Source organism: Elephantulus edwardii, unplaced genomic scaffold (assembly GCF_000299155.1).
Source record: "Elephantulus edwardii isolate Elephantulus edwardi_28Jun2011 unplaced genomic scaffold, EleEdw1.0 scaffold00211, whole genome shotgun sequence".
NCBI lineage: Eukaryota > Metazoa > Chordata > Mammalia > Macroscelidea > Macroscelididae > Elephantulus > Elephantulus edwardii.
In genome coordinates this window covers 3,792,992-3,807,075 of record NW_006399961.1, presented here as the reverse complement: position 1 = coordinate 3,807,075, position 14,084 = coordinate 3,792,992, and the positions used below count along the sequence as shown (strand labels likewise).

At 47.2% G+C, this 14,084-nt stretch overlaps 1 protein-coding gene across 1 annotated transcript in view; it reads right to left on the bottom strand.

Annotated features, from left to right (window-relative positions):
- Positions 1-14,084, bottom strand: part of NUAK1 (NUAK family, SNF1-like kinase, 1) — a 109,496-nt gene that overhangs the window by 15,101 nt on the left and 80,311 nt on the right. Inside the window, exons 3-4 of the mRNA XM_006897545.1 lie at positions 12,997-13,148; positions 9,882-9,947 (exon numbers count right to left, since the gene is read on the bottom strand). Coding sequence (XP_006897607.1) covers positions 9,882-9,947; positions 12,997-13,148 — 218 coding nt within the window. The remainder of the gene's footprint in view (positions 1-9,881; positions 9,948-12,996; positions 13,149-14,084) is intronic.

The following is a 14,084-nucleotide window of genomic DNA, read 5'->3' as shown; positions in this document are numbered from 1 at the left end:
CTCTTGGTCTAGGTATAGGTTTCATACGAGCACAATTAAGTGTTCTGGTATTCTCATTGTTCTCAATATTAGCCATAACTTTTCATGATCTACACAGTCAAATGTCTTTGCATAGTCAATACAGCACAAATAGAAATTCTTCTGGTCTTCTTTGCTTTCCACCAGGTCTTCTGCAGATGTTGGCTATTACTATTTTGTAACTCTCTGGGTGGTGCAAATGGTTTACTGCACCTGACCACTAACTGAAAGGTTGGTAGTTCGAGCATAGGCAGAGGCACTTCCTAAAAAAAGGCGTAGTGATCTACTTCTGAAAAGTCAGCTAACTCCAACCTCTGTAGGCAGTTACAACACCCTGTAGAGCGTAGTTCTATGGGGACACATACGGGGTTGCCAGTGGTTGAAATCAACTCAACAGCAACTGGTTTGTTGTTGTTGCTGTCATCATGTGTCATCGAGTTGCCTGCGACTCTTAGCGGACTCATAGTGACCCTACGTACAGCAGCTCTGAAGCCCCCCCATCCTGAGCCAGTTTCGCTGACTCCGACACACCTACCCCCATTGTCCCAGTTACTGCATTGTCCCCCCACTTTTCTGAGCATGATGTCCTTCTCCAAGGACTGGTCTCTCCTGGCCACGTGCCCAAAGTATGTGAGACAGAGCTTCAAAATCCTAGCCTCCAAGGAGAAACTTGATTTCACTCTCTCCAAGACAAAACGTATATGTTCTCTTGGCAGTCTATAGTATATTCAAGACTCTTCTCCAGCACCACAACTCTAAGGCATCAAGTATTCTTCTGTCATCCTTAGTCATTGTCAAGCTCTCTAATGCATAGAAAGTAACTGCAAAGACTATGGCCTGGATTAGGTGCACCTAACTCTCTAGGCTGACATCGTTGGTTTTCAGCACTCTGGAGAGGTCCCTGACAGCAGATTTTCCCAGTGCAATTCATCTTTTGATTTCCTGACGGCTGGTCCCAAAAGTGATGATTGTGGAGCCCAGCAAGCTGGTTTACTTACACTTTCATCTCTAGAACTCTTTGTCCATTCCTTGGGGAAATGGAATGGCATTACCAATGACACTGCAAAATCTCAAGGCCGAGTAAGTGAAATAACAACAACAGCATGGCACACGACTACACTCTTATTAAATCCTCAAAAACAAAAACAACTCTCTGAAGTGAGTACCATTGTGCAGATGAGAAAACTGAGGTACTGCGGGGTGGAATGCCTTGCCTGGGATGTCAGGGAAGAGCTTCCACTGCTGTGACACTGCACAGAAAGGTGAGTTAGTCCTGCCGCAGCTGGTGAAGCAATGAGCTTTCTGCCTAACTCTGTAGGAAGACGGCAGTTCGTCAAGGAAGACACACTCACAGCTCCTTTCTGGCCCTGGAGTTAATGGCTGCGTCTTTCCCCTGACAGCCTCCTTCCTCCCAGATTGTCAGGAAATGAAGGTAGGGAGTGGAACAATGTGCAGAAATGAGAGGGGTCAGCTTTCATCTTCAAAGATCTAAGCTGCGCCTCTCTGGAGACACCAGAAGTTTCCCACAAGTGCAATCTGGGGAAGCTCTTAAGGAGGGAGCAGCTGAAAGCCACCTCTCTCTGGACGCTAATGAGTAATGAGCACAGCCCACTTCGCACGCACTCTGGATCCCTCTGCCCTGCCAACTCAGTCAGCCTGCCCACAGGCAACACCGGCGGGCGCTGGCAGCTTCTCCTGGGGACAGACACAAAAAAGGCTCTTGGGTTTAGAGCAAACATGGGCGGCTGCAGTAGAAGGTGAGAGGTACTGGGTGGTATAAACAGATAATGAGCTCAGCTGACGACTGAAAGATTGGTGATTCAAATCCACTCAGAGGTACTTCGGAAGAAAGGTCGGGCGATCTGCAAAAGTAACCATTGAACCCTACAAGCATCGTTCTAGTCTGATATACATGAGATTGCTATAAGCCAGAGACAATTTGGAGCCCATAAGTCCACTGGAGTCAGCAGAGAGTACTGTTTAAAGGTAACTGCTTCTAGGTGGTAGTGAGCTGCACTGCCAACCCAAAGGTGGGTGGATCAAAACCACCAATGGCTCCTTAGAAGAAAAATGGACAACCTCCTCCAGTGCAATTTGTTGTGTGCCTCTGAGTCGAAACAGACTCATAGCTGACTTTCCACTGGGTTTTTAGAGGCAGTTAACCGCACAAGAAGAAACTGTCCATCTTTCTCCCATGGAGCAGCTCGGAGATTTGAACCACATGCCTTTGGGTTGGCAGCACAACTCCTTACTAAGCCAACAGCCTCTGAAAAGTCCTTGGAGGATCAGCTATGAGTTGGCTCCAATTTGATGGCAATGAGCTTGAGCCTGAGTTTGGGTTTTGGTTCTTTGAGCAAATAACTATACATTTGGACCCAGCTCCAGCTTACTAGTTGGAAGAACCTCTCCATCTGTAAAATGGGATAACAGACCTACCCCTGATAACAGAGACGCATGGAGGATCCAATAAATAAGGCACGTGAATGTCTGAGGGAGGCACACTACACACTGCTTCCTTCATCAAGTCATCACACCTGTCTTTGTGCTTGCTTGAAGGCTCATCTTCACCCTAAAACCCACCCTTACCCTTCAAAACCCAGCTCAGCCAATACCTCCTCTGAGAAGGCCTTCTGGTCCAGCCAGACCAGCACTCCCATAACATTATACATGGTGCCACCACACGTATGGCAGGCCACCTGGTCCAGACAAGGAATGGTGCCCACACAAGGCTTTCAAATTAAGACCAGATGGAGGGGCAGAGGAAGAGCAGAGGGCATGTGTCGCAGGCAGAAGAAACTTTGTGCACAAAGACAAGAAACCAAAGAGCTTGGTGGACTTGAAGAGTCAGAATGCTTTGCAAGGAGCCTTCTCTGGCTCCCTCTCTTCAGCCTCTCACCCTGTGTGGATTTTCTTCACCCCAGGAAATGATATTATGTGCCTGTTTATTTGGAATCCCTGGGTTGTGTAAATAGCTAATGTAACTTGAAAGCTTGAAGGCTGAGGTCTCCGTGGGGGTCCCTTAGAAGAGAGACTTGGTGAATGATTATAAAAAAATCAGTCCTGGCAAGCCAGTACAGAGCACAGGTCTCCTCTGATGAAAGTGAGATGGAATCAGCAACTCATTCGCTTTGGGTTTCATCTATTTGTTTAATGGTCATCTTCTAGCTGGAAACTGAAGTTGGTGGATTTGAAGATAATGTGAAGGTTTGGTGGCCTGGTGGGTAAGAAGTTGCTTTGCCAACTCTAAGGGCGGAGGTTTGAATCCACCAGTCATTCTTCTGGAGAAAGATGGACAGCCTCTTCACGTGAATGTACTTCCGGGAAGATTATTAAATAAAATGACCCACAATGTCGTTTCTTCGAGGTTAAGAAAGTCTACACAGGGCGAGGCTGGAGAGAAGGGGCCAGAGAAGGCTCCTTGCAAAGCACTGGGACTCTTCAAACCCACCCATTTAGTCTGTGGGGCAGGTACTTGGTCTCCCCTAGCATTTCTGTATCCTTGCTCACTGTAACCCTGTAGCATTCTAAGTTCCAAGAGAACAGAGGTCTGTTCATCTGGTTCACTTTTGCACACCCAGGACCCAGCACAGGAGCCTGGCCTACAGAAGGGACATCGCAGATAGTGGTGATCAGATAAGCATTACTCATAAAAGGGGGATGGATGTTCAGCTGCTGAATGAATTAATGAAAGAACAGAAAAATGAATGAAGACAGAGAGGTATGAAGTCATATATATGCTGCTATTATGTGCCATCAAGTCACTATGTACAGTAGCTCTAAACACAGTCCTATTCTGAGCCAGTCTCACTGTCTCCAACACACCTACCCCTATTACTGTGTAAATCTATCTCCTCCAGGGCCTTCCTCTCCTGTACTGTCTCTCCAGCCTTCCAAGCATGATCCCTCTCTCTAAGGTCTGATCCATCCTGGCCACGTGCCCGAAGTATGTGAATTGGAGGTTCAAAATCCTTGCCTCTAAGGAGAAACTTGGTTTCAGACCCTCCAAGACAAATGTGTTTGTTTTCTTGGTGGCCCATGATATGTTTAAAGACTCCCCTCCAGCACCACACCTCAAAGGCATCAATTCTTTTTCTGTCATCCTTAGTCAGTGTCCAGCTCTCTGAAGCACAGCAAGTAATTGCAAAGACCATGGCCTGGATTAGGTGCACCTTAGTCTCTAGACTGACATCATTACTCTCTGGCACTTTGAAGAAGTAATTTATACATATGGTTGTAGAAAGAGACCTTGTGGCACAATGGTTCAATGACTAGTTGCTTGCCAAAAGGATGGTGGTTCAAATCCACTCCATAGCTCTGTGGTAGAAAAAAAACTAGTGATCTCCTTCCAAGAAGATTATAGCCAAGCAACCCCTTCTGGGCAGTTCTACTGATACGTGAGGTCAACTGGAATAAACTCAACAGTACTCACAGCAGCATATATGCATGTACGTATATGCGTGCATATATACATACACACACATATGCAAGAAGCTGTGCTGCAATCCCAAAGGTCACCAGCTGCTCTGTGGGAGGATAGGGAATCTCCTCCTGTGCAATAAACTGCCTCTGAAAAGCTGTCAGAAGGTCAGATATAGATAGATAGATAGATAGATAGATAGATAGATAATAGGTAGATAATAGATAGGTAGATGATAGATAGATAGATAGATAGATAGATAGATAGATAGATAGATAATAGGTAGATGATAGATAGATAGATAGAAAGATAAACTCAGTGCCATCAAGCCAGAATTGACTCATAGCTGACACTCTAGTGGGTTTTCAGAGGCTGTAAAATCACATGGGAAGAGGCTGCCCATCTGTCCTGCAGAGTGGGTGGTCGATTGAACCACCTGACTTAGAGCTGGCAGTCCTACAGTCAACACACACACACACACACACACACACACACACACACACACGCTAACAAGTCAATGAACTAATTAGTGCAAGAATACAAAGTCCTCACATACGGATGATCAAAGCCCAGAGCCCGTGACGCTGAGCTGAGCTGCCCTGCTTGGTCTTATTAGGCCCCAGATGTCCCTCTCTCTTCCTGGCCCTGCAATTCAGCCCTTCTTTTCTTTTCTCTTCCTCAACAGCCGTGCTGCTATTGTCACCAGGGGGCCATGGACACCCTCCAGCTCTGAGAACGCACCCATTTCCCAGCCCTCTCTGACCCTGCTGGGGTCTAGCCCTTTCCTGGAGGTTGAGGCATGTTCACCGGAGCCTTCTCTGGGAATTGCCGGCATTCCATTCTCCCAGAGAGTGGGATGTGGATCTGGCCCGTTTTTTATTAATTGCAAATTAATGCTTCGCCGGGTGTCTATTTTAGTAAGCATGCTTCCAGTGAGGATGGAATGTAGCCCAAAGAGGCACATTGCTCTCATTCTTTCGAGGAGGACTGTGTGAATTATTTTTAGAAGCCACACCCTCTTGCAGGGGCTGGATAAGTCACTTCCAGCGCCAGAGGTGCTGGGGTCAGGGGTGGTGAGGGGGGAAGAAAGACGATCGGAGCTCACACTAAAACTGCAGCCGCGCATGGCAGTCTCAGAGGCTTCCCGTGCAAAGCCACGAATGCTTTAAAGCCGAGGGAAGATGCAGAGAGACCCCAGAAGGGACGAAGCCTCAATGCTGATGACACATTGGTTGTAAAGGTGCCACCGCATCAAATGGCTCTCGCCGGCCAGACGCTGAGGACACAGGCTCCTTTGGACGTGCAGGCCAGCTTGTGGCCATGTGTCTGCCTGCCTCTGTCAGCAAGTGCCCTTTCTAAATCCATCCCGGCAAAACGCTGAGTCAGGAGGAGCTGAGAATACACAGCCGGAAGACAAATCGACACCAGCTGAGAAGTATTTGGAAAAACCTTGCAAGTGGGCGTGAGAGGAGGAAACGAGCAGTTGCCTGGAGGCCAGCAATGTGCGTTCTAATCCTGACGCCTCAGTTTTTCACCCCCAAAACCAACATTTCCCAAGTGCCTACTGCGTGCCAAGTACTATGCTACTGGGGGCTGGGGGGTGGCAAAGATACAGCAGGACAGCAGGTTGAATGACTCACTGTGTGACATTGGCCTCGTCACTCAGACATGACCCAACCATTCAAGTGAAGGTTTAGAAGACGACCCTGAGGTTCTTTCAAATGCTCAGATTCATTCTCGGGTCCTAGATGCATTCCATGACCAACCACAGGGAGAACTTACGGGCTTTGAACATGGAAGGAAGAGTCCCCCAGGTAGAGGAGATGGCTGAGGCGATGAGCAGCTAACCTAAAAGGTCCTGCCATGTACCGTGGAGTCGGAACTGACCCGCAGCTGACCCTCCGGCGAGTTTTCAGAGGCAGTAAAGAGTACTGAATGTACCATGGACTGCCAGGAAAACAAACATTCATCTTGGAGAGGATTAAACCAAGCTGCTCCTTGGAGGCAAGGATTCTGGGACTTCGTCTGACATACTTTGGACATGTTGCCAGGAGGGACGGGTCCTTGGAGAGGGACATCATGCTTGGGAGGGTGGAGGGACGGCGCAGGAGGGGAAGACCCTCTATGAGATGGATTGATTCGGTGACTGGGGTAATCGGGATGGGTGTGTCAGAGGCAGTGTGGTTGGCGCAGGATAGAGCAGGGTTTAGGGCTGTTGTGCATAGGGTCGCTATGAATCGTAAACGACTCGATGGCACATAACAACAACAACAAACAAATCAATCGCGTGAGAGGAGACTGCCCATCCTTCTGTGGAGCAGCTGGTGGATTTGAACTGCAAGCCTTCGGGATTGCAGTGCAGCGTCTCACCACTAGGCCACCTTCAAGGTCACCCACAGGAGACTCAGAAGAAAGGCCTGGAGATCAATTTTCACATAAAAGTCTAAGGAACACAGTTCTACTCTGACATATACATCATGGCTTAAGACCAATTTAATACCAGCTCTTCGGGAACAGAAAGGCGGGCGTGTGTTTGCAGTGTGTTATGTACACAGGTTGTGTGTGTGTGTGAAAGAGAGAGAAAGAGAGAGAGACTTTAGAAAATGGCGGCAGGGGAGATTCTTAAGGAAAAGCCAAGCCAAAAATATATCACCCAGACCTTAATTTTTAAAATGATCAATGTTTGAGCTATTTCGCTGCTTAATGGAGCATGGCGCTGGGTGGAAGAACTTGGCCCTGGGAGTTATGCAAATGAGCTGTACGCCCAGGTTCCTGTTCCATTGTTCCTGCACAATCGCCTTCAGAATGAAACCATTCTCTTCCTCCCCTGGGAATTCTCTGACTCCTTAGAAAGCTATGTGCCTTATCACGTCTGGGGCTGCATCATGGGACAGGAGGTCACCCTGTACCACACAATCCAATTCCCAGGCAAGAGGCTTGCATTCCACGCCTTGTAAAGACTACATTTAGTGTTTCGAGCTCGGAGGGCAGGTGGCAGGAAGAATCCACCAGAGTCAATGACAGGAACCCTTAGAATGTGGCCCTCAAAGCAGAAACCAATGATCTAACCACAGCCTGCTCATCACCCCCAATTTCTAGGCACCACTGAGCAGCTGACACTGTGTTCCACTCCCTCTGCCCAGTGGACGGCTGGCTATGTATGCAGGTTTCTAACATCTTAGTAGTTAAGGTCTAAAGGTCTCATCAATAATATTGTGTGAAGTACTCATTGACTCCCCATGACAAGGCCCAGGGCATGACACACAGTAATTGCTCAGGAAATACTCTTTAAAAGACGGAGCAAATACATGGCAATTTCCAGCAACAGAGACCAGTATTCCTTCGTTGACAGATAAGGAAATGGAGCCTGCATGGTAACTATTCCAGAAATAGTCCTCAAAAGAATGAACAAATACATAGCAATTCTCAGCATCCGTCCTTGACAGATGAGGAAGCTTACACTGACTTAGGCTGAGTAAGCTGTCTATAACCCCGCAGTTGGCAAGGACTAGTGTTGCATCTCAAACCCAGGGTATCCAACCCCAGAGCCACTGCTCTTAACATTCAACTTCACATTTGCCTGGTCTGTAGAAGTCTCTAGGTGTTGCAAGAGGTTAATGTTCTCAGCTACTAGCCCAAAGATTGGTGGTTCAAGTCTCTCAAGAGGTGCTATCGAAGAAAAGTGTGATCCACTCCCAAAACGCCAATCTCAAAATCCCCTGTGGAACACAGCTCTGATAGGAAACACACGGAATTGCCATGACTTGGAATGGAGCTGGTGACAACTGGCTGGTGTGTTTTTTTAAAGATGGCCATAATGCTAAATAAAGTGTTTCATCCAAACCTCAGAAACAGGGCTTTGGGTATGACTGTCCTGTCCCTCCACTTAACAGCAGAGGAGATGGGCTTTTCCAAAGTCCAGCAATCAGCAAGTCACGTACACACTCTAACCTACTCTAACTCTCCTGCCAGTGCTCCTTCTAGAAAAACCCAGGGACTTTGCCAATGGGAGAGACCCTGGATGGGCCAGCCTACAAGATGAGGTTGCGGAGACATGGCTTCTAGGGGTCTGGCCAGGTGATGAGGGTGACAAGTAGTCACCGCCACAATCAGCAGAGAATCCAGATACCTAAGCCACGTGCTCCACCTTCCAGGTGAGGAAATCCTCTCTCCATGATACCACCCTGTGAGGCGGCAACAGCATCAATGGAAGAGGAAGACGCAAGGTCATTCCCACGCTTAGCTGGGGACCAAGGATGAGCCACTAATGTTACCAGCGGCCAACTGGAGGGCTCCCCCTGGTGCTGGGAGTGTTAAGGCCATTCCATAAGGAAACCCATGCCGTGAGCTCCGTTTATTTTGAAACTGTATTTGCTTATTTTGCGGACGTGATCAAAAGGATGTTCAGAGTGCTCTATGGGAGGCACTTGAACCCTACTGACCGGGACAGCTTTCTCCAGCTCCAGCAGCAGCCAGCAATAATACTCTCTGTAAAAGTAAACGGTCAGCTATGCCCTAACAGCGGAAGCCAGCATCTTCTCAGCTGAGTTTCCCAATTTCGAGGCTGGTGTCTGGAGCCCAAGTGGGTGGCAGGGGAGAAGTCAGGCACACGGGCCACCAGAGAATGAGTTCCAACTCCAAAATCACTTAGCGCCCTGTTAGCACACTGAGTATACCGGTGTGAACATGGGCTCAGGAGTCACAAAGACACTGGGTTCAAGTCCAGGTATGCTACAGACCACCGTATTACGTATTACCGCAGACAAGTCACTTCACTTCCCTGTGCCTCCCATTTCCCTATTGTTGAAATGATATAAATGTTGCTATTAGTTGCTATGTAGTCAACTCTGACTCATAGCGATGCTACACAGAATAGAATAAAGCACTCTCCCATTTCCCATCAGCCTCAGGGTCATTTGAACACTTGATTCCATCGTGGAATCACAGTGTGTGAAATTCATCTCACCGAGGAATTCCCATCACCTCCTACTTTATCAAGCATGGTACCCCTGCCCAGTGACTGGTACTGATGTGTACCCAGAGCAAGCAAGCAAGCAAGCAAGGAGAAAAAAAAATCCATTTCTATCTCTGACAATGATAGTTGGCAAAGTCTAAAAGCTTGAAATGAGATGTTAGCTGTTCTGTATGTTTCTAGGGTGCTGGTTTTAGACAGTGGGCTTTCTGAGGTCAGGGACTGTGTCTGAGGCATCTCTTTGGTTCCCAGCTAAACAAGCTGGGTCTGGCATATAGAAAGAGACCGATAAATGCTTGCTGAATGTAACTGATTGAACTGAGCGGAGGGGCTCATGCCAAGTGGATTTCCCTAGCCGCCTCCAGCGAGGAAAGGGCTGCTTTTATGTCTAGGCTGCTGCCTGAAGCAGGTTACGCCCTCGCTGGGCTGCAATACCCAGGTTGTGCATATCAATCAGAGAGGCAAGAGCTTTACCTTGATGTTGCAGTTGTCATCAAGCAGTATATTTTCCAGCTTCAGGTCCCGGTGGACCACACCGTTCTGAAAAGAGAAGATAAGGAAGTTTTACATGGGGGACAGCTGGGAAGAGAGAGGAAGAGAGAGAGAGAGAGAGAGAGAGAGAGAGTAATAATGTCTTTGGTTTCATAGAAGCATCTGATCAATGGAAGAAGCATCCTCGCCTGCAGCCTTCAGGGCCACTCTCGCTGGCGGATGTCCCTGCCAGCAACCAGCGACAGGACAATATGTCACTTGCTGTGTGGCTGAGGGAAAAATGACTGGAATTTATTCTCTCCCCAGAGACTGTAAAGCAGCAGGGGATTCTGTGTCGGAATGTAATTCCTCTGTGTGAAAGCAACGTGGTTCCAGGCAGCCGCGGTAAACAATGTCTATCTGTGATATGCGTCCCAAGGAAGCAGGAGATTCGTCTGCTGGGGCCTCACAATGGGAGGCACACAGACCTTGCTTGTCTGTCTGTCTGCCTTCCCAGTGCTAGAAAGGGAGCTACCTCCACCTATTCTGACCCATTAAGACAACTCAGAGCTGTCCCAAGGCCTGACAGCAGCCCTTCTCTTTATCATTGTGAGCCTCGACCGATGGGGACTCCATGCCCAACAGAACTAGACCTTTGTGCTCCAGAGAGTCTTTATGGTTGGTTTTCAAAAGCAGATTGCCAGACCTTTCTTCCTTGTCTATCTTAGTCTAGATCTCTACTGAACCCTGTTCAGAAAGACCATAGCTATGCACAAGGCACACTGGCCAGAGATAACCCATTTTGCCCTGTGCAAGGCAGGAATTCCACCACTGGCTCACCACTGCGCCCCTGGGAATTTCCTAAGCAGCCAAGAAGGACTCTTGAAGTCACTCTCTGCTCAGCAGATATAGAGCAGAGGACAGGAGCAGGCTGATGACGCCTCAGCAAACATGTTCCTGCCGTGCTGTGTGGGCCTTCCAGTTCAGGCAAAGCTGGAGAAAGGGCAGCAAAGACGGGCTGGTGGAGAAGAGGAAGGAGCCTGCTGCCTACAGGTCTGTCTAGCAGCAAGGGACATGCTAGGTTTGCTAAAAACTCAGTTATGTTTTCTGATATGGGTGGGCGTGGGAAGCAACGAGGGACTGAAAGAACCAGATGCTTGGCGCTAGAGATAAAGCACAAGGCCCAGGTTTCTAAGCAGCATTCAGCATCAAGACATGGGCAATGGAAGCCGTTCTTCTGAGCCTCCCAACTGGCTAGGAATTCTGTCTTTCATTCTTTAGTTTGGAGTCTGAATGTTGATATGTTGGCTTTTTACTGTTTCTTTTCTTTTCAACTTGACAGATACTATTCTCTCTGAGAGCACTAACTGGAAAGAGAGAGCAAGAGATGAAAACATCTATTTCTGCTCATCTTTTTTCTAAGCCAACCTTCCAAGGCTCTAGTTTGAATTAAAAAATACACAGGCCATGCCTCCAGGAAATGAAGGTCACAGAGAGTTTCATTTTAAATACTGAGGAGAAACTGTATTTACACTGGTGCATTCTGGGGTTTTCGTTATGAAATGCAATAATCTTAATAAAACCTTTTATCATATAGAATCTATTTCTGTGACTCAATTAATGGGAAAATGATCTGTAGTGCTTTTCAATGATACCTGACGATGAGATAAATATTACATGAGGTGACTCATCAGTGTCCGCAGTCACCATGAAAGAGGCCGGGCAATGATTGCATGGCTGAGGGTTTGAATAACGAACAGTCTTGCGGTAATTACTGGGAACGATTTCAGCACTGTTGAATTCACCAGAATATTGAAATTCTAACCAGAAAGTCTCATTGGAAAAGGACATTGTTCTCTTTGACATTATCTTGGTTTCAACACACTTCTTAGCCCGACACTCTTGTTCGCAAAGTGATTGTGGTCTTAAGGGGGGGGGGGAGGGATCTGAATTGAGGTGAAAATTTAAGGCTGAAATGACTCTAAATAAGAATGGCTGGAGTGTGGCTCAGAACTCCCTGTGTACTTCCTTGTCTGGAGCTCAAGTGTAGCTATGCCATGTCTAGATTACAAGGACATCCCTGAAGATGTGTTGCGATGAAACGTATGTGCATGTAGGCAACTTATGTGTATATGCCTCAGAAGGAAAGGATCCAAGGCTTGTTATTCCTTTCAATCCAAGATTTTCACTTCTGATTCTCTCTTAAGTAAGCAAATCAAATGAGAGGGAAACATTTCTAAAGATGCTGACCACTAGCTATTATAAGTTGAAATAGGAATCAACTTCAATGTCTAACACTCACATAATCTTTACAGAAAATTGTTCATGTTATTGCTACTCGGTACCGTCAAGTTTCCTATGACTCACAGTGACGCTACGGGCAGCAGATTAGAACCTTCCTCTGTCTCGGGCCTTCCTCCTGATCCACACATTGTTAGAGTCACCGTGTGCCAATCTATCTCCTTGAGGGGCTTTCTCTGTTTTCACTGATAGTAAGTGAAGAAAAACAACAAGACCCAACTCTAAAAATAAATGCAAAGTAAAGACAATGGGGCTGCAATAGCGCACTCAAACCCAGCTGAGACTGAGAGGAGGTTAAAGAGTCGGACTGGCTTTGTTCTGCTGAACACAGAGTTTCTAGGAGTTGACGGCAACTCAACAGCACCTAACAATAATAACAACAAGCACAACGTGGCTCTCTGAACGAGGCAACCTGGAGCAAGCAGAGGCAGGCCAGCCGGAACCGGTGAAATCAGAAGAACTTCTGGAATTTTGTTAATAGTAACGGACCAACGTCAGTGTCTTAATTTGGATGACTAGATCACAGTAACGTAAGGGACACTCAGTGAAGGGTATCTGGGGAAACTATCTTTGATACATTTCCGTAAATCTAAAATTACTCCAAATATTTTTTTAGCAGACAATAAATGTAGGGAAGAGGCAGAAGATGAAAAAGGAAGCAAACAAAAATGCCAATGGTGAGTTATTCCTGGATTTTGTTTCCAGTGTGGGGACTGTCGGTGTGGGCCCTGATGGCAATTTACTTTGCAGTATGAGAAGGGAGGCATGGTGCCATCTGTGCCCCCGGCCCTGGAAGCTGCTGGCGGCCCGGCTGTACCTTGTGACAGTAGTGCACAGCGGAGACGATCTGCCGGAAGAAGTGCCTGGTCTCCCGCTCGCTGAGGCGTCTCCGCTCGCTGATGTAATCATACAGCTCCCCTTTGCTAGCGTACTCCATGATGATCACAATCTTATCCTTGTTTTCGAACACTGTGAGGGAAAAACAATAAACAAATCCCAGCTTACTTAACAAGCTCATTTATGAGTCCAGGGCATGGATGCTGGAGATGTCACTGAGCAGGACATAAACAGCACTGAGGACATACACCAGGTCATCTGACATCGGGAGGCATTGAGCAAGCTCTCTAGCTGGGAGACAAGCATCATTAGAGTTACTGCTATGGACACACTTTTGTGACGTGAAAGGACTTAAGGTTCTCTTTCCCAAGACCCTACGCCTTTCTCTAGGACTATTTCTCACAGCCCTCCTTGGCCAGAATAGCTCCCCTGTGGAAAAACATGATGACCATGTTCTCTGTGGCCCAAATGATTAAGTGCTTGGTTTTCGGCCTAAAGGTTGGCAGATTAAACTCATCCAGATGCACCTTGGGAGAAAGATCTGCTTCTGAAAGGTCCCAAACCTGCAAACCCCAGGAAGTGCTCCACTCAGCACAGCTGGGTCATCATGAGTCAAAAGTGACTTGAAAATGCACACTCATGTTTATTGCAGCTTTGTTCACAATAGCAAAGAGCTCTAAACAACCCAAGTGCCCATCAACAACGAATGGATAGAGAAGCTGTAGTATATTCACACAATGGAATACTATGCAGCACTGAAAAACAAGGAACTCATGAAATAGTATACAAAATGAGTGACCCTGGAGGACATTATGCTGAATGACATACCTCAGTCATAAAAGGACAAATATTGCATAGAGCCACTGTTGTAAAACAGGACTGACATTGGGGTTGAGGGAAGACAGAGGAGGGGATGAATGATGTCTACTGCACTGAAACTGATGAGGGAGAGAATTGTTTAAAAGGGATATATGGTTGGGTATTATTGTCATGACAGGAGTCCAGAACGAAGGCTGCACAGTGGAGTGGTCTTGAGGGGTGGGACTGCATAGCAATGAAAGAGTTTTT